Source organism: Crocodylus siamensis, chromosome 1 (assembly GCF_052110815.1).
Source record: "Crocodylus siamensis isolate JL-2025a chromosome 1, ASM5211081v1, whole genome shotgun sequence".
NCBI lineage: Eukaryota > Metazoa > Chordata > Crocodylia > Crocodylidae > Crocodylus > Crocodylus siamensis.
In genome coordinates this window covers 23,910,724-23,930,044 of record NC_143395.1, presented here as the reverse complement: position 1 = coordinate 23,930,044, position 19,321 = coordinate 23,910,724, and the positions used below count along the sequence as shown (strand labels likewise).

Sequence of the window (19,321 nt, the reverse complement as noted above, 5' to 3'; positions counted from 1 at the left end):
GCAAAGATTTATGTATGTGCCTAACTTAAAACACTATGAATTGCCATATTAAGTATGTGAAGAGTTTTTTGGAGGGTCAGAGCATAAAACTATATTATTCTTTATTTTATATTGTAGTAGTGAGAATTATACCTTTTTAAACAGTTGTTAAAATGCAAAAGTTTTATACATGAGATCAACTGAGAGTAGTTGTTTTTTTTTAAATCAGTGAAGCAAACACATGTATAACACTCCTGTAAATCATAGCAAGATTTTGGCATTAATCTGGACAGAAACACATTTTGACCTGATCTCTTTTTACAAAAGTGTTGATTTAAACTGCTTCCTGTGTTCTCTGGTAAATCCCACCTATGCACTTTCAATTAGTATTTAGAACACAGAATTTCTCTGCAATATTGTTTTCCCTTTGTCTTGGCTGCCTTTTTGTTCTTTTTCACTGATTCATTTTTCTCCCTGGAGGTAGAATACTTTAGATGAAATACATACATTTCACAAAAATACTCATTATATAAAACGGTCTGCTAATACATAACCGCAAGTCTACTTAGTCAGGTGTTAAAATGTGCAGTTATCAGTAGGTATAACATTGTGCAGGGAACATTGTCCTGCTGGTACAAGTATTTCCATGATCATTAAATTAATTACTGACCTCTTTTTATTGGATAAGTAGTGTTTCATTTGTTTCCCCTATGTCTGTGTACTTTTTCTTAGTGTGCCAAAGATGGTGTAGATAAACAAGGAATGAAAAATGTGTAAAGAAAAATACTCTGTAATAAAGTAAGCGTTCTAAAAATAAACAGTGCAGCAGTTGAAAATTGGTTATATCATTTTGAAAAGATAAACATTTACCAATACCTCATTCTTAAAAAGAATCTATTATGAAACCTATCTGCTTCTTTCTCATGCATGTTTAACTGTTTTTCTCTATTCTTTATTGCTAAGTTAGGACATTTCCATGAAAATATAGTCTTTGTTTAAGTGTCCATCTGCTCCTGCTGCTTATTTCCCACATGAAGTAATTATCCTCTATTCAGTATTTCATAATCATTTCCATGGCAACCAACTGTGATGTCACAAAGTGGATTATGACATCAGTTGGAAAAGATGCTGCGAGAGCAGATGTATTGTTCAGGAACAAAGGTACGGTTTTACACTTCTGTAACTCCTTTCATTTAAGGTTCTCAAAGGGCTTTATAAACCCTTCTGGGGCTGATCCTGCTTTCCTTTCAATCAATGGTAACAGAATCGGGCCTTAATTAATTAAAACCTCACAAAACCCTGGCCCAAACCATCCCCTTTCATGGTCGTCTCAGAGGATGGGAACTCTGTAGGGATTGAGTGATAGAGCTTTCCTTACATTGCTCCATAAGGTAGGAGAGGTTTGCAGTTTGACATTTTATGTTCCCAACCTTGTCCAGCAACACCTCACAGTCTAAAATAATTTCCTTTTGAATCCCCTTGCTGTGAGAGGCAGAGGCAGTAAACCTGAGTCTTTCAGCCATGGATACAGAGGCTCTGTGACACTTCATTCTTGTCATCTCTATCCTCTCTAACTCCTGGCTTTGCCAGTCCCTGACCATAACTGTCCCTGGGACCTCCCTGGAGCACTGATTTGCCCTGCAAGGAGGGAATCATGAGTTCTATTCAGCGAGTCAGAAATAAAACCAGGAAGTTCTTACTGGTTTTATTTGCATACTGCCAACTGTATTGTGCATACACAAAATGCTGAAAATACAGATCCAGAATTATTTCTAAACAGACAGCTCAGATGTCTTCCTCTAATGTACTGAAGTCCATTAAAAAAATATCTGCACATAACTAAAACTACTTGCCAGACTGTTCTGGTTTTCTGAGATTATCTTTGAAGTTTACAATCTGTATCTTTTAGTGATAGATTGTGACACAATTTGCCTCCTAAAATAAACCACTTTTCCCTTTATGTCTTTCACTTACCATCATTTTATTATTACATTTACATATAAAATTAATAGCAAGTTAAAAATGCATTTTGCTTATAAATGTTGAAACTGATTATGTACAGTATATTTTAAAATATCACCATACGATGCATTTTCTCATTACAGTTGTTGTACAACACTCTAATCACAAACAAATAAGGAATAACCTTTTCTTCCCTAAAATAGTATATTATTCAGTAAAAGGATTGCTTTTCAAGCATTTATTCTGTACCCTGAAGCTCTGGACATTTTTTCCTCTTGTCATATCTATTGCTATGTTACTTTCTTGGATATCTTGGCCTCCTCCACGCTACCCCTCTCCTCTTTTGTCGTTAACCAATCATGTTCTTTCAGTCAAGTAATTATTTCCTTGTCTGTATATCAGGTAAACTAACAGTTGCTTGGGTCCCTTAGGACTATGTTTATTTTCCTTTCTGTTTCACTTTTGTCAGTGTTATTCATGCATTGTCTCTGTTCTCTGGTACTAGCCCACTCATCTAGCCTCTGAAACAGTCCAAAAATATTCCCTAACTGCCAATGTGTTTCGAAGGATCTTGTTGCTAGATTCTTGCCTTTCTTAAACAAACAAATCAAACGAAACCAAAAGCAACCCCTCACCCCCCCAAACAAAATAAGAAACCAGACAAACATGGAGTCTGATGTGACTTGCCCACTTTAGTCTCACATTTATGAGTAGCTTTTAATGTTTTCTTCATTTTCTTGCTCTTTCAAGTTTACTGAATGCTCCTCCAATTAACTGACATGTAGAAACTTTCTAGAGCAATTTAGTAACTTTTTGATACCATTTGTAATAAATGGCAAAGGTATCTGGCTCTTGGTATTTTAAATCTGTTGTTGGGCTTTACCTTGACTTGGGTTGTATTTTGTCTGTCTCTGCCAAAACATGGATACAATTTTCCATTCCACCATAAAAGACCATGGCTTGAATTGTCAGCAGTTATAAATCAGTATAGGTACAGGGTAACCACTGGAGCTATGCCAGTTTACATCCACTGTATTTCGCCCTGTGTATTGTTTTTCCTCTTGGTATTGGTAGGGAGTTCTTATAATATGAACTCTTTTATGATAAACTCACTTTGAGGCTGGCATCAGAGTACTTGTCTCCTGTTATTGGAGATGTTTCAGATTTTAGCTTTGGGTACTGTGGTCCTTCACAGAATGCAGGGCCTGCAGGAGAGTCTTCTGATTGCATCATGCCTAAGGTGTGCAGACAACTCTCATTAGGCTAGCCTTGGAAGGTGGATGGGCTAGGACTTTTCAGTAGCATTCAGTCAAGTGCTTACTCCTTGTGGAATGTGTTTTTTCTTTCTTTCTTTTGCAAAAACAACTAAGAAATTCATAAAGAACTGTGGGATGGATCTTCAGCAACTGCAGATTAGTATAACTATTAACTTACATGGATTTATACTAGCTGAGCATCTGGGTTTTTTGCTGAAGAGGATGTTAAAGTTAAGTGCTGAACAGAGTGATCTGGAGTCAGAAACTGTTAAGCCTACAATAGAAAGTGAACATTTCCTCTACTGTTGTTCCAGTGCAGTGTTGGACTTGGTTCTCTGATCTGATTTGGTAGCACTCTGCATGGGTGCACATGGCCTCACAAAGTGCAAAGGAGATGCAAATCAGAATCACAGTCTATAGTTCCACAATAACATACTGTTTCTTAAACAAGATATTTCATCCAAATTTTTCTGCAACCAGACATAGAGATGGGTAGCATTTTCTGGAGCTGTGTACTGTGCATAAACTGAACAGAACCATGAATATAATTCAATTAAAAATTAGACTAAATATTTCTTATACTTTACATTGCCACTTAGCATCCAAATCCTGTACTTCTGACATCAGTTAGAGACTTGTGGTTGAACTCAGTGGAACAGGATACAGATTTAAATATAACAGCATTATAGTAGTAAAATTAAGTGGCATATTCAGGTTATTCAAGGGCGAGAAGGTGACGCTCTCTTCAAGTTGACTCATAGTTTCTTCAACTGTATTGGGAATGTTTATGGACCAGGGTGCTAGTCAGCTTTGGAAAGGATTTCACAGTCTGGACCTGGCTTTGTAGCTCAGTAATCTTTGTAATCAATTACATGCTCTGCAACTTGCTCTTGAGGTCTGTATTTTAGTTAAAAATAAGTTTTCTGGTTGTTGATGAAACACTGATCCTACAAGTGCCTGCATGAGTAAATAATACTACTTGTATGAGCTGCCTCATTGAGTATGATTGCATGTGGTTTTACATGTTTGCAGAACTGTCTTTATTTATTTTGGAAGCCTTGCTTTAGGAACAGAAGAATCTATCATGGAACATTCCTAAATCAGTAAAGATACACTAGACCCCAATGACAGGGAAACTTGTTCAAACAGAAAAGACTAAAATATGTCCTACATGAAGCTGTAGAAGTAGTTTTACAAAGATTGCAGCAATAATGGTGCTATGTGGGACTACTTGTGAAATACACCTGATAAGGTAAGTAAAGACTATGGATCTGGCCCTGATTTGGTGTAAATCGGCACTACAGTTCTGTTGACTTAATGGTGCCATTCTAATTGACATCAGCTGAAGATTTTGCCCTGGGCAAGCTAAGGATGTGAGTCCAGTCATAACATTGTCTTTTCTTTGGGTTTCAGCACTTACTAATGCAACTTTCATGTTCTTTGGGATATTTTTTAAATGGCAATAGGTATGGAAAATTCTGCTGTGTGCAGTTCTTTATGATGCTGAAGACTGCTGAAGGAGGTGGTTCAAAAATTTTTCATCTGCTGTTTCAACCCTATGGGTTCTCCACATGTAGGGGTATGTGCTTGCAGCAGCAAAAAAAGTGTCAGCATAAATTTGTGCTGCTACTTTTTGCCACTGACTACACCCCTGCATGTCCACTTTGGTGCAGGGCAAAATGCCCCACTTCATGGAAACTGCTGTAGGGTCAGCATGGTGGAGGAGCTAGGGTATAACTAGAGGAGGAGAGATGCTCTGGCTGGTTGCCTGAGCCTCTCCTGGGAGGACCGAGCCTCTGTGTCTGTCAGCTCATGCTTCTGTGGTGTGTGCCATGCCACTTGTCTTTTGTGGGGGGTTTTTGTGCTACTGGGAGTTCCTAGTAGCAACTTTTGCCCCTGTGCGGCAAATCTGCAGCATGGGGCACATTTTAACATGCCAGGTGTGCATTTTGTGGTGCCAAAAAGAGATTTGTGGCACCACAAACGGTAATGTGTCTGCATGTCTGGATCTGGCCTAGGAGTATAGGGCTGTTTTTCAAATATTTAAAGGGACAGCGTTTTTAAAACATTGATTAATGCCGTGTTAAGCATTTAAAAAAAATCATGATAGTGGCTTACAAATCATGAGATGCTTGAAAAATATAATTTTGAGCTTCTTTTTACTTATCTTTTGTTTTACACACTTCTGTTTTACATCCACTTTCACCGCATTTCCAGCTTCAAAAGTTTTACAAAAGCTAAAAGTTCCTTTAAACAAAAGCTGAGATTCTTATACAATCACCAGATTCCAGGAACACGAGCTTTAAGAAAAACATGATAACTATCAAGAAAGTTACGAGCAATGCAGTTCACTGCAGAGACAAGGGCATTCAGCTTTTCCTTACAGCTTGCTAAAACTGGGTTACTGTGCTCATTCTTTGGTTCAGTGATTGATTACTGTGTTCTCTAAGTGTAGTTTGTTTCTGGTACCTTGTAGCAGGCAGCAGAGCAGATAATGAGGAAGAGGAGGAGGAAGAAGAAGAAGAAAGTTCAGAGTCAAGTAGCCCTCCTATTGCTTATCAGATGAAGCCTCCTCCTGAAGGCTGTTGCACTACCGATGGTGAGAAATATAAGGCTAGAAATATGGGACAAATCTGACAGTTCTTTTTAGGCATGGCTTCTTTGGTATCAGGGGAGTTATGTGCCAGTAAAAAAGAGCAAGACTTAGCCCAAACATCATAACAGTTACCTCTGATGTTCTTCAAAATTCGGGGCTCCACTGTATGTAGAAATTGTGAGAAAGCCACGATTTGTTAAGCCTTTTTTTGTCAAAGCTGGAAATCTTGGTTGCTCATACACTTTTGTGTGTCCCTGCTGAGTCTGTCAAAAAAACCCTTTGAGTTCAAGATAGTTGGAAGTATTATGTCTGTTGCTGATTTTTTTTTATTACGGAATTTTCCTATTAAAAAAATTCTCTTTATTGCTGTGAGAAGAGAGGGACAGTGTAAAAACAGTGACACTGGAGTGACATCATCTGTAGTGTCTTTTGTTAAATATTTAACTTAGTATGCTCCTGTTAAAGTTGTTAACTTAGTTATATACACTTCCCAAAAAAAGGGCTGTGGAATGCATTCTAACCCCGTTGCATGAAACATCATTTTCTGGTTATTAATCTTTTATTCTATTACTAGCTTTATTTTGCAGCTGGCCTGTTAGCACAGAAAAATATTGACCATAACTTGAAACTTGACATTGAAGTTACAGTTGAACTGTCAGACAGATGCTTTTCTTTTTATAATAATGAAATTTTATATTTGTTGAATTAAAGCAAGTGTGAACAGTTAAACAACATCTCTTTTGACCTTAGAAATGTGTTGCCTTACTTTTTTCCTTAGGTTTCTGCCAGGCTGGTAAAGACTTGCGGCTGGTGTCCATTTCCAATGATCATATTGAAGTGCCTTCAGGGTTTTTACTTGTTGGTGCTAAATCTCCAAATCTGCCTGATCAACTTTTGGTGTGTGCTGTAGATAAAAGATTCTTGCCAGATGACAATGGGCGTAATGCCCTGTTAGGTAAGTGTCTTTGCTAGCACTAAATGGATGCTGTCTTGGACTAGAGTCATCGAGTTCTCTTGCAAAGTGAGTGTGGCATGTCCCACATCTGTTTCTTGTAGATGAACATCCTCACGTTAATCATAACAAGATAGCTGTCAGTTGTTTGGACCACTGAGGTTCATATCCCTTATTTAGATTGTGTTGTCCTTAGTGCGGGTACCATGCCTACCAGTATATTTGAAAAGTTTCTGGAACAATGGGACCAACATCTTAACTGAAGCTTTTGGATGCTATTAAAGTACATATCAATAAGAATAATAATTCTAGCTCAGAGTTTTGGTTTAACATTTAAGCAGACAATGGCACGGGCTTTCATTTGATCTTGACATATAAATAATTTCAGAACAAAGATATTGTTGAACCACAGAAGATTTATTTTTTCATCTCTCTTGTTGTTTACCTCTGAATTGTAACTAGATTCTGGTAACCTATTGGTGGTACTGGTCCCAGCTCTTTTAATAGCATCGGACATGAACCAAAGCTTGTTGATATCAATGAGAGGCTTTCCATTGAAACAGGCCACTTTTTATCATCAAGAGTACTGTTGAAAAATTGTTATATATCTGAATCACATGGATGCATCAGCCAAATATGAACATGATAAAATTGGACCTTATATAATTACATGGAGTGATACGTAGAATTATGAGAATTATGTTTTCTTTCATGCGCTTTTAGGTTTGATATGCAGCATTTCCTTTGCTAGCCTCAAGAGTGGTGCTTTGTTCTGTACGTGCAATACCAAACTGTAATGATGGTGTCAAAAAAGGGAATGTATTTTTCACTGGGTTTGCTTTGCTGTTGGTTGAGAAAGCATCTGAGTCATTTCACTTCAACAAATACTGAGGGATGTGATGCAAACTCATACCAATTTGAATAGATCTTAAAGATATTTGGGATAACAGGGTGGTGTGAAGATGCATAGGGTACCTTCATGTACAGTGACTCCTTTCACCATGTGATCCTGTTGACTTGGATTGGTCACACTACAATTGATCAGTGATTGTAAAGGAATTAAGAGGCTTGTAAATCAGCCAAGTGTTGTCATTTTAAAGATACAGACAGGAATGTTGTACCACTCAATTCATTCACTGCTAGCAGTATTAGCAGCTTAAGGTCCTTAGGCTGTTAGCACAGAGGAAGCAGTAGATTTGTTAATTGCGTGCTAAACAAGAAAAGAAAAGGGTAATAAGAAACATAACTAATGCTTTTTATGCTACTTGTGTCTTCAGATTATTTAGTCAATACTATTTTAGTTTCCTGAAGCTATTTATCAGTTTATTTTTGATAATTTTATCACACTTGAGTACCCATAAATTGAATGCTTTGCTTTTGTGAAACATTTTAGTAAAGAGTAGAATAGCCTCTGCAACACCTGGAATAAGATCCCCCCGGAAAGCAGCTATTATGCAGAGTCAAGTCCACCAAAACTAGAAGCAAAGCATCATTCTTGATTTTAGCTTGATAGAGATTATGATAGGGTCTGTTAATCTGATGGTGGTGTGATGGTATGTTACTAATGTCTGGGCAGACTTACAGAGGTTATTTGATTCTGTTCTCACATAAACTGGTCTAAATGAGGATTAACTTTATTGGATTCTATATAGCTATGGCAGGGAAAAACCCATGTAAGTGAAGTTAGGTCCTAGGCATACAATATCTCACCAGCCAAACAGTTTTATGTATCATTAATGTAATAAGAGTGATGACTATATTTGTTTTCAATCCTTTGTCTGCTGGACACGGGGACCATGTTGTTGTGGGCTAGATTCAAGCTGATAAATTGTTATAGACATGAAAAGCTCTTTTCATGTGACTGCTTTTGAAAAAGAAAATAGCAAGTTTGTTTTGGAGTCTGGAGGCTTACGACTATTTTCCTTTGTAAAATCTTGGCCACTGTCACTGGTATTTTTAAACAAAGTAGAAAATGGTGCCCCAAATTCTTTAGAAATAGTGACTCAGGTAATGGCATTTGGCACCTTCAAGGAGGTACTCAGCACTTGGCAGAATTAAGTGCAGTGTTTGTAAACACAGACATTTCATGTTCTTTTGGCTCTTTTCGTGTTTCTTTGCTGGGTTGATTGCATTTATATTAGGGAGGATATTGTTCAGTATTTAGTTTAGATTATCCAAAAGGAATTTATTTGGAGGGACAACATGCTCATGAGATAGATTAGTAGTTTCTTGATGACTCCTGTACTGGCTCCAGAACAGTTTGTAGCTTTGCCTCTTGGTCATAATAAAGCTGCAGAAGAAAAACCTGTCTAGGAAGTGTCTTGGTAGCTTCCTGACTGGTCTTTTGATGCCTGGTCTTGTCTCCATGACAGGCTGTTGATATGCCTATCGGGCATGTGTGGGATTGGTTTATTGATTATGTTAAATAGTTGCCTTACCCTTCAAAATAGAAGTGTTCTTGTGATTCATGTGCCATTTCTATTAGAGAACTAATGAATTTTTATTATTCCAACTATTATTCCATTGGAAAGGCCCCTTCTGTGGGGAAACAGATGAGTTTTTTTCCCCATCCATCAAAAATAAAGATTTAAAAAAAAATTGTCACCTTAGTTTGTTCCAAGAAAGGCTCCTGATTATTGCACCAGCTTATCTATATTGATCACAATTAGATCCCTGATGTCAAAACCCTGTAGGGAATTCTCAGTATTTGACCATTAAAGAGGTCATTTCTTTGTGTTTGGAGACCTGATATGGAACAGGTATCACCATTGTGATTGGGGCCTCAGATTTCACTGGCTCCCCATTAAATTCAGCGAAGCCCTAAAAGCTTGATCTGCTTTTCTTTCAGTTATCATTCCCTGAAGTGGGACTGGGAATAAACAATGCAAGTTTTGTTACCATCTTTTTCCCAAACAGTGCCAACAGCTGCATAGCCCCTCCCTATTTTTAGTGCTAGTAATAAGAAATACATTTGTGCAGACACTCGGGGAAACCAGAATAATTAAGTGGGAAAGATTAGTTTGCTTGTTGTTTGTCATACAGATTGCAGATGAAAAGTTTGAGTGGAAAGTGCTGTGATTTTGCTGTTGCTCATTATTCTTGAAAAAAAATAACCCCAATTCAGAGGAGTGCTCTGGCCTGACCTTATTTCAGAAAAGATGGAACTTCAATCCTTTGGGTGGAATTAAACAGACCAGCATTGAAAAATGAAAGCTCATCGTGAAGACTAGATTGTTAGCTTCTCATGAACAGTACTGGGTGGTAAATGGCTATATTTCATTGGAAAATTTCAAGTTTTTGTTGCAGAATCCAAAACCTGCAATACTTTGGGTTTGGCTTTTCTTGTGCCAAACAGAAATTTCTTGAGGGAAGCAGACTTTCCTCCCCCCAAAATACTTTAGTCAGAAACCTAGTTTTTGCTCATAGAAGTTTTAGTGGCAAATTTTTGGCCAGTCAGATTCCTGAAAACTGTTAGATCAGTTCTCCAAGGCACTGAAGTCCTCTTTTCCACCATAGAACAAGGGCAGTACAAACAAATGCTGTCCTGCCAACATGACTTAAACCTGATGCAGAGGGTCGAGTACTTTTGTAAGAATTCTTCATGCTCTTTGAGTTTTTTATGCGTCTTCTCTATCTGATTGCAGGATGCCGACTGGGGTATTGCTTCTTTGAATAGGGGATGGGATATGATTAGATTCAACCAAACTCATTCACATAAGTCACTGACTTCAGATGGTTAGCAGCACTGAGTCTGTAGAATGAGACTGGATTTGAACTGGTGACCCAGAGGGGAAAGGCTTTTATCCTCTAACTCCATGTATTGATCACTGATTCTCTTGTGAAATCAATCTGATGACATAGATAAATTGGGACACCTTACAGTTGCCCTGAATCCCCTGACCTTTGCCCTTTCTTTAATGTATGTAAGCCTATTTGATTTAGCTTGCTTATGAAACTACCTGTCCCCCTGTTGACTGATAATACCAGACCTGGCATATAAACGGCATGCAAAAAGAAAAGAATTATGAACTATTTGACTTACCAGTGTGTACAAGCCTGTTGTCACATATTGCATTATTACAAGGTTGACATTATAGTTTAATTTAGGAATTACCCATACAGTAGTAAATAGTAATAGAGGGCATCTGTATTTCACCATGCATTGAAATCAATATCCACATTAATAAAATTAGACCTTCTTAGGATTTCTTATCTGTAAGATGAGGGCCTACCATCATTTGACTGTTTTTATCTTCCCCATTACACTAGTCCAATCTTTAGCTGACACATCATGGCTTACTTATACACACCCCCATGTAATAAAATCATTGTCTTACCATTCTGAAGCTACAGCTAAAATGTATCAGTGAAACCAGCTTTTGTCAATGAAAGCTGAGTAACAATAGAAGGAAATGGTCTTGCAGGGAACTTGCAGGAGTGAAAGTACAGCACAGAGAAGTTGGAAGGTGGTTTGGGAATGTGGTGGGGAGGAATGATAGGTGTAGTTTTGAAAATGCTTTTCTTACAAAGGAAACTCTAAGTGGTGCTCTCTGAAATTCTTTTCAGAAAAAGTGTTCAATAGTAGATGCATGAGAGATGCTTAACTGCTCTTGTGTGTAAACTGTGCTAAGTGAAGGGTAATGTTTTTAATAAGTCTCACATGACTAGCTCTCTGAAGGAGTTCAGAAAGGGCTATGGAACATTTCAACTGAAACTCACTTCTAGCTTGATGTCCTTGGTTGGTAGTGACTTGAGCATGAAATAACCATACTGAGGATTTTTGATAACCATGTTTAAAGATGTCTTGCTCACATGGGTGAGCATGTCCTTCATCAGTGTTGGCAGCCTGGTGGGTAGGAAGGATGGAATAGGCACAGACTGCTGTTTTGTCCTAGCAAATGGTCTGTCCGAGCTCAGATTTCGGGGGAAAAATAGCGGGCAGCAGTGTGTGGAAATTTGTACTGCTGTTGGTTGGGCACACTATATTCTGTTGATAAACAGTAGATGTTATATCCAATTGATGCACCTTTATGAGGACTAAAACGCTTAAGCTCCACACAAACGAGTACAGTTTTAACTGCATCTGTTTTATTTTTGGTTCCTTTTACTGTTGTCTTCAACTAAGTAAAATGACCTTCACCGCCCTCTCTACCGGAATTTACTATGGGCATGGGCACAATGGTCATTATTCAATACTTTTCAATTCCAACATTTCCCCAGCAGAAGGGCATAGTATAATTAGGGGTGGGTGAGAGGGGCACCCACTCCAGGCACCAAATTAGGAGGGGTGCCAGATTTCCCCGTATCCCACATCCTGGCAGCACTGTCATTCTGGGAACTCTGAAGCAGCTCCCAGGTGCTGTTGATTTAAGAACAGTAGTCAGGTTGGGGAGGGGACATATGGTGGCAACAGCTCAGCCAGGACTGTTTAGAAGTTCACATCTGGGTAAGGCTGCTGTCCTCTTATCTGGCTCCCGGACCCGTGCCTCCCCCAGTCCAGCTCTTGGATCCTGTGTCTTGCAGCATCCCTTCCCCCCAACCTCTGCTCTCCCTTCGGTATTACCCCGGGCACCAGATCAGCTTCCTATGCCATTGCAAAACAACTTTGTTCTCATGGAATGCAGCATGCATTTAGATCTTTAGTAAGTTCTGTTGAATCAGTAAGGCACTGAAAAAGGGAGTGACCAGACTGTAATCTAACAGTACTTTTCGTGAGTACTCCTCCAGAGCAGGCTTTTATAGAGCATTATGTTTCACTTTTACCTTGGAAGAACAAGAGTGTTGACTGTTAATATAAAAGTTTAATTTGCCTGAAATGTGTGATTTTAATATGGTGTGCATATTACTGTTTATTAAACTATGGACTTTATCCTGTATCCACTGAAATTGAGAGAGTTTTGCCATTAACTTCAGTTTTTTTACCTTGTATGAGGTAGAGTATGATCCCTTCAAGAAGTGCTTTGCAGAGGGGAGGACAAAATCCTTCCCAAACCTCTTGATAGTCTGGGTGACCAGGAAAGATGTGGTTCTCTTTACAGAGAGCTCAGGGGAGGCCTCTGCTTAATATTCAGTCATTGTCAAACAAGCAAAGAAACAGCTGAAGTGTATAAAAATGGGGTAGAAAGCAATAATTAAATTATAATGATGCCATATAAATTAATGATATACTCTTACCTGGAATAATGGGTTCAGCCCCATTTCAGAAGAAGTAAGAAAGAAGACCTTCAAAGATGGGGTGAGACGATATTGGAGTCAAGCTTCTATATAGAAAAGCTTCCATATGGAGAATAGTCTCCTGATGAAAGACATCAGGACTCTTCAAATTAGATAAGAGGTGAATATGAAGGACAAGATGGAGATATATATATAGTAACAAAATAGGGAAAGCGAGAAGGAAGGTCAGGTGCTCTTGTTTAATTTTTCTCATAATCTAGAAGAGAAAAGAAGATTCAATGAAACAGAAGGGTAAAAAACCATTAAAATAATAATTTACCTTTTGATATCATGACCACAACATAATGAAACACAGTAACTGGCATACCAGATCAGATTCATGGTTCAATGCCTGTGCTGGCTAGCAGGAAGATGTAAGCAGCATCATACTACATATAATAACCTGTCCCACATATTAGTTCTCTTCTTAATACCCAGCAGTCAGGAACTGAAGTATGAAATTTAATGTTTTTTCCCCAAAATGTAATCTTGCTTTAACTACAGTAACTCAGAATATTTTTATGATCCATGGACAGGTCTGTTCACCTCACCCCAAGGAAGCCAGGGACAAGCCCCTTTGTTTCCAGGAAAATGAATTTTCTGATGTATTAATCCACTGCAAACTCTAATAACATTCTGCAGAAATGAACATTGCTAGCAAATAAGTAAGAAGTTCCTCCTTCACACTTTGCTGAGGTTTCCATCTGCAAGTGTTAAAAAATTCCACACGTATTTGAACTTATTTCCCAATTTTAGGACTTTGAGATTAAATGACAGTAAATTATAAGATTTCTTGTTTGCTAAATTGATGTGACTATGATTATATCTAGATACATTTGTGTGATGCATTAAGAGTACTGAATCCCTGCATCCCCCCTTCTCAGTAAAGGCTTACAGTGTTACTTGATGAAAAGGTTGACAAATATGGTCAGAAAGGAGATGTCCCTGTGTTATCCTGTTAGTCAACAAGTAAAACACCAGCCTGAAGCCTTCATCAAGATTTGACCTCCTAAGACCAGGCTAGCCTTTCTGAGATGCTTGTCTTGCTTGTGACTCAGAGTTCCTTCTGTTAGCCTAACTTATGTTAACTGAACCTAACTTAACAATGCCTATGGCCTACTAAAAACACCACACTATAAATCAAAAGATTCATACTTCACCTAAAGGTCTACAAGTCCCACTCCCTTTCAGTAGAACACTTTTTTAAGGCATGGGGTTTTTTAACCCTAAGATCTCCTGTGGTCAACCCCCATGCCCTGCAAGGAGCAGTGTGGGAAATGCCTGCATGTGTGGTGTGTGGCACCACATACCACATGTCCATACTTGTGTGGATTTGGCCTCCCAGTCTTTTTAGTTTTCCTCTATATGAGAGTTTTTCCATGATTTTCTAGGCCAAGCATCTAGGATTCCAAAACAGCTTAAACTTTTCTATGGGTAATGACACACTGGCACCAGTACTGCATAGAAATAAAGGAAAAGAAAATCTTCAGGCTTCCAGGCATAAACAAGCCATTATCTGAGGAGGTAATAGGAAGAAATTTCTTATCATTGGGTTTCTTATACCATCTTTTGAAGTGTGTGGTCCTGGTGCCTGGAAGAGAGAATGACAGGACTAGCTTAAATGTAGTCCACATTGATCCAGTAACCATTCTTATAGAAACAGATTGAAAAACATCAAGAAATTTAATCCTATCCTAGAAAAGAGTACAAATTAACCCATCAGTATTATTCTGCTTCTTACAGAAATACTTCAGTAGAAACTGGATTAAACCTGCAGTTGCTCTGAGTGAGGAATTACATTCAAGGAAACAGTGCAAAGTAACTGGGGGTACGGCATGCAGAAGGGCAGCAGGAACACATTTATTCCATGCCATGTACAGCTCCAGGCACTTTGTTCCTAAGTAAATAATTATAACCAAATTCATAGCTATTGCAGAAGCCTAATGCAAACCAGGCACAGAATTTGTCCTACGCTGACAACACAAGAAGGATTTGCTACATTTCTTATATACAACTCTGTCAGGAAAGCAGCCATATTAATGTGAGCTCTTAGGCATATATTTTAGTTCAACTGGGCATAAGCACTTTCTGAAAGTTAAGCACATGCTCAGTGCTGTCTTGAGTAGAGCTAGATTCACACACACAAACACATGCTTATGTACTGTCTACCCAGGGCCTACATTTTCTAATAAACCTGTTTCAAAGCCAGATCATAAGCGTCAATTGGGACTTTTTTCAGAGTGTGAGGCAATGGAAAATGTAAACAGAGACTATGAAGCTAGGCCATTTATTCACAGTGAAGCTTTAGTTAGAAAACCCAAAAGCCAACTTCAATTAGGGTTTGATTTATTTTTTTTCAGTAAGAATATGTTTGCAGTAGATTACTTTCCTACAAATACTCACTGTCACCAAGGAAGAACTGTGTCTGCATGCTGTTATCAGTGACCTGTCTATCTTAACCAGATCTTGTCTATTATTTATTTTGTTAGGTTTCTCTGGCAATTGTGTTGGCTGTGGCAAGAAGGGCTTCTGCTACTTTACGGAATTTTCCAATCACATCAATCTTAAACTGACCACTCAACCCAAGAAACAGAAACACTTAAAGTATTATCTGGTTAGAAATGCACAGGGAGCGCTTACCAAAGGGTCTGTAATCTGCTGGAAAGGGGCAGGTAAGATCATGAAGCTGTCTAGTTGGAGCTCTGGTTTTCATCTGCCCAGCTTAGATACCAGTGAGGTTGACATCTGAGACAAACCTCAGATAACCAGATAGACAGAGGAGGGACTCTTTAAAGTGAGGCAATTGCTAAAGAGTGGTGTAGAAGCCAGTTGACTGAAATAATAGAAAGAGAGCACGTTGGACAATCTAGCAGTGCCTCTTTTCTAAATATTGTGACATCTGGATCAAAATTGTTCGTATTTCAGATTGCTTACACAAAGGTACAAAGACAAAGCATTAATGCAACCATTCTCAATGGGTAAGAAGAGTCTTTTTTCCCTTAGAATTTAGAGGCCGACAGTCTTCATCCAGTACCTGTTCAAGTGCATTGTTCCAGCCTCCAGAAAGTTCAGGCCCATCTGTAACCATCACAAGTGACCCGGTCCCAGCCACAAACCCAAATACTCCATCTGGTACTCAGCAAACAGGTAACACTTAGAAAGGAAACCTTTGGCTAAGTACAGACAATCAAAAAGCTTGAGGCTGAAATGATTCAATCTTTGCAGGTTAGTCTAAGTTGTGTAGATTAAACGAATTAGGAAATGAACAGACATTCACTTTTGATTGGGGAAATGCAGCCACATGCCTGCAGGGACCAGGGTGGAAGCTGGGGGGCACTAGAGCATGTCTTCTTGCTCAGCTGGAGCAGCCTGCGTAAGCCAAGGCTAACCCGCTTACTCTGCAAGGTGAGTATTGCAGGGGAGGTGCAAAGAATCCTGAGATGCTGGGGGACTATGAGTTAACTTGAATCTGGAGGGGATTTAGGACAGAAGTTGAATAAACTGATTGAACCTAAATCAGTGGGGTCTGATACTACATCCAACTGGCTTTCTCTTTAATAGGTTTCAGCCATCTTAAAAGAGGTTTATATTAGAGTTGTACAAAACGGGCCCTATTTGATTCGGATTCAGATTCGATCTGAATCAGGGACAGTGATTCCATCTGTTGATTCGGATCACTATCCCTGATTCAAATTGGCCAAATTCGAATCTGACAATTCGATGCTGATTCAGCGATTCAGCAGTTCAGACAAAGGCACAGCTTTAAAAGTTTTTTCTACATACCTTGAAGTAGCAGCATGGCTCATGATCGCTGCGGTGCTGGGGCGTATGTAGCATCCCTCAGGAGCATGGGGGCTCTCCAGCATGCTCGGCAGCAAACCCAGAAGTGGATTGGAAATACTTTTGGTCCACTTTCGGGTCTGCCACGGAGTGTGCTGGGGGGGACCTAACAGCCTCCCTGGCTCAGTGATTGCTGGCAGGGGGACCTGAGGTGTTCCCCCCAGACCCAGGAGGCACCAGTCACTGAGCTGAGATGGTGCGCTCCCCAGTGGACCAGGAAGTGGACTGGAAGTGCTTCTGGTCTACTTCCAGGTCTGCCGCTGAGCGTGCTGGGAGCCCCCCATGCTTCTGTGAGATGCTGCATCTGCCCCAGCATCGCAGTGTTCAGAGCCCTGCTACCTAGAGGTGTATAGAAAAAACATTTAAAGCTGTATGTATGTCTGAATCACTGAATCTGTCTGAATCTCTCTGAATTGATTTGGAGGGTTCTAAATCAATTCAGAGAGATTAAAAGGTTCTCTGATTCGATTCGGAGATTCAGCCACTGAATTGGGCTGAACCTTCACCAAATCGAATCAGGGATTGAAGCTTTGTACAGCCTTAGTTTATATGCACTGAACTTCTGTTGTGTTACAGATTTGAACCAGTTTCTGATCACTTATACCAGTTTATGTGTAATTTCTGTCCCTAGCCTTTGAGTTCCCAAATAGTCTCATTTACTATCTTGAGTGCATGTATGTGTATATTGGTGGAAGTGGAAAGAATCTGAAAAAAATATTGTAAAGTACAGAATAAAACAGAATGAGCAAAAATGGGTTGATTTAGAGAGGCTCCATAAATCAAGGAACTAGTATAATGTTATAGCTATAGAGAAAATGAATGAGACCTTGAAAACTTTTTCAATACTAGCTCTTTTTTTTCAGATAAATTGATGAAGGGTTTATAGATAGTTAAATAGTACTAAATATTTATTTTCTGGAATTAGGTATCAACAAGCTCACTAAGGCTACTCAAATCTTAGCGGTCCATTTATTTAAAAGTGATGAAAATCCTCTTTACCATTTTGCAGCTGCTTCTTATCTACTCACAGATGACAACTGCTTTAGAAATCAGCATGATTTCAGTTTGTTCCTCTGTTCCAGTCAATTTTATGATAAGACCAGAATCCTTTTCACTTAGATAATGTATAAATTGGCTTAAAAGCTCTGTTTTTCTTTTGCTAACAGAGAGATTCGTTTATTTTCTTTTTATTTCATACAAATTAAAGTCATCTCAGAGTTTATGTATTATTTACAAGACAAAAATATTCTAAGTGTTAAAGGGAAGGACTTTTGTGGGTGATATCTTTTATTGGACCCACTATATAGTTGAAAGGGATACAGGGCTAGGCTTTCAGATATTAATACGAAGTATTTTTCCTCATGTCTTCATAGAATCATAGAAATTAAGGGCTGGAAGGGACCTTGAATGATCATTGAGTCCAACTGCCTTGCTCTGGGCACGAATATTTCTGAGATCAAATGATCCCAGCAAGGTGTCTGTCCAGTCTCTCCTTGAAGACTTCCAAGGCTGGGGACTGCATCACCTCCTTGGGATGTCTATTCCAGATTCTGGTCACCCTTACTGTAAAGCAGTTCTTCCTTACATCCAACCTGAAACCACCCTCTAACAGTTATGGCCATTGCTCCTTGTCATTGGCGACATGTGCCTCCTGAGGCCGGGGGTCATGGTGACGGCCCGCAAGTGGTGACTCAGGCATCGGCAGCGAGGGTGGGCCAAGCGGGGGCAGTCTGCAGGTAGCCGTGGCAGTGTCGGAGGTGTGGGGGGATCCCCCGTAGCTGATCGCTGACCGGGGGGAAGCTGGATGCCAAGCCTGGAAGTGCCGGTGGCTTGCCTGGCAGTGCCTGCGGCATTTCTCGTCAGGGGGCACCAGCGCTTGGCCTGCCCCCCTGACCACTGCCTAAGCCAGGAGTGCTCGCTCTCAGGGGGGAACCAGCGCTCTCAGGGGGTGCACGTCACCTATGCTCCTTGCCCTCCCCGGGGCACCCTAGTGAACAATTTTTCTCCCAACTCCTGATATTCATACTTATAAATGGTCTTCTCTTCCCCAGGCTGAACAGTCCCAGATCCCTTAGTTTTTCCTCAGAAGGTTTGTCCTCCAGGCCCTTAATCATTCTTGTACCCTTCTCTGGACCTTTTCAAGCTTCACCATGTCTTTTTTGAAGTGTGGTGCCCAGAATTGGACACAGTACTCCAGATGAGGTCTCACCAGTGCTAAGTAGAGAGGAAGTATCACTTCCTTAGCCCTGCTCACAACACATCAGTTAATGTATCCCAGTATGCTACTAGTTCTGTTGACTACAATGTCACACTGGTGGTTCATGTTCATCCTGCTATCAACCATAACCCTGAGGTCCCTTTCAGCCATTGTGCTGGCCAGGACATCTCCAAACCTATATTCATGTCACTGATTACTTCTCCCCAGATGAAGCACTCTGCATTTATCCTTACTGAACTGCATCTGGTTCTACTCTGCCCACCTTTCCAGCTTGCCTTCTAACTCATTGATAAAGATGTTGAACA

At 39.6% G+C, this 19,321-nt stretch overlaps 1 protein-coding gene across 3 annotated transcripts in view; it reads left to right on the top strand.

Moving 5' to 3' along the window:
• Positions 1-19,321, top strand: part of GREB1 (growth regulating estrogen receptor binding 1) — a 159,861-nt gene that overhangs the window by 85,865 nt on the left and 54,675 nt on the right. For all 3 annotated transcript variants that reach the window (XM_090032020.1, XM_090032003.1, XM_090032011.1), the window contains exons 3-6: positions 5,674-5,796; positions 6,572-6,748; positions 15,448-15,630; positions 15,962-16,105. In XM_090032020.1, coding sequence (XP_089888146.1) covers positions 5,674-5,796; positions 6,572-6,748; positions 15,448-15,630; positions 15,962-16,105 — 627 coding nt within the window. The remainder of the gene's footprint in view (positions 1-5,673; positions 5,797-6,571; positions 6,749-15,447; positions 15,631-15,961; positions 16,106-19,321) is intronic.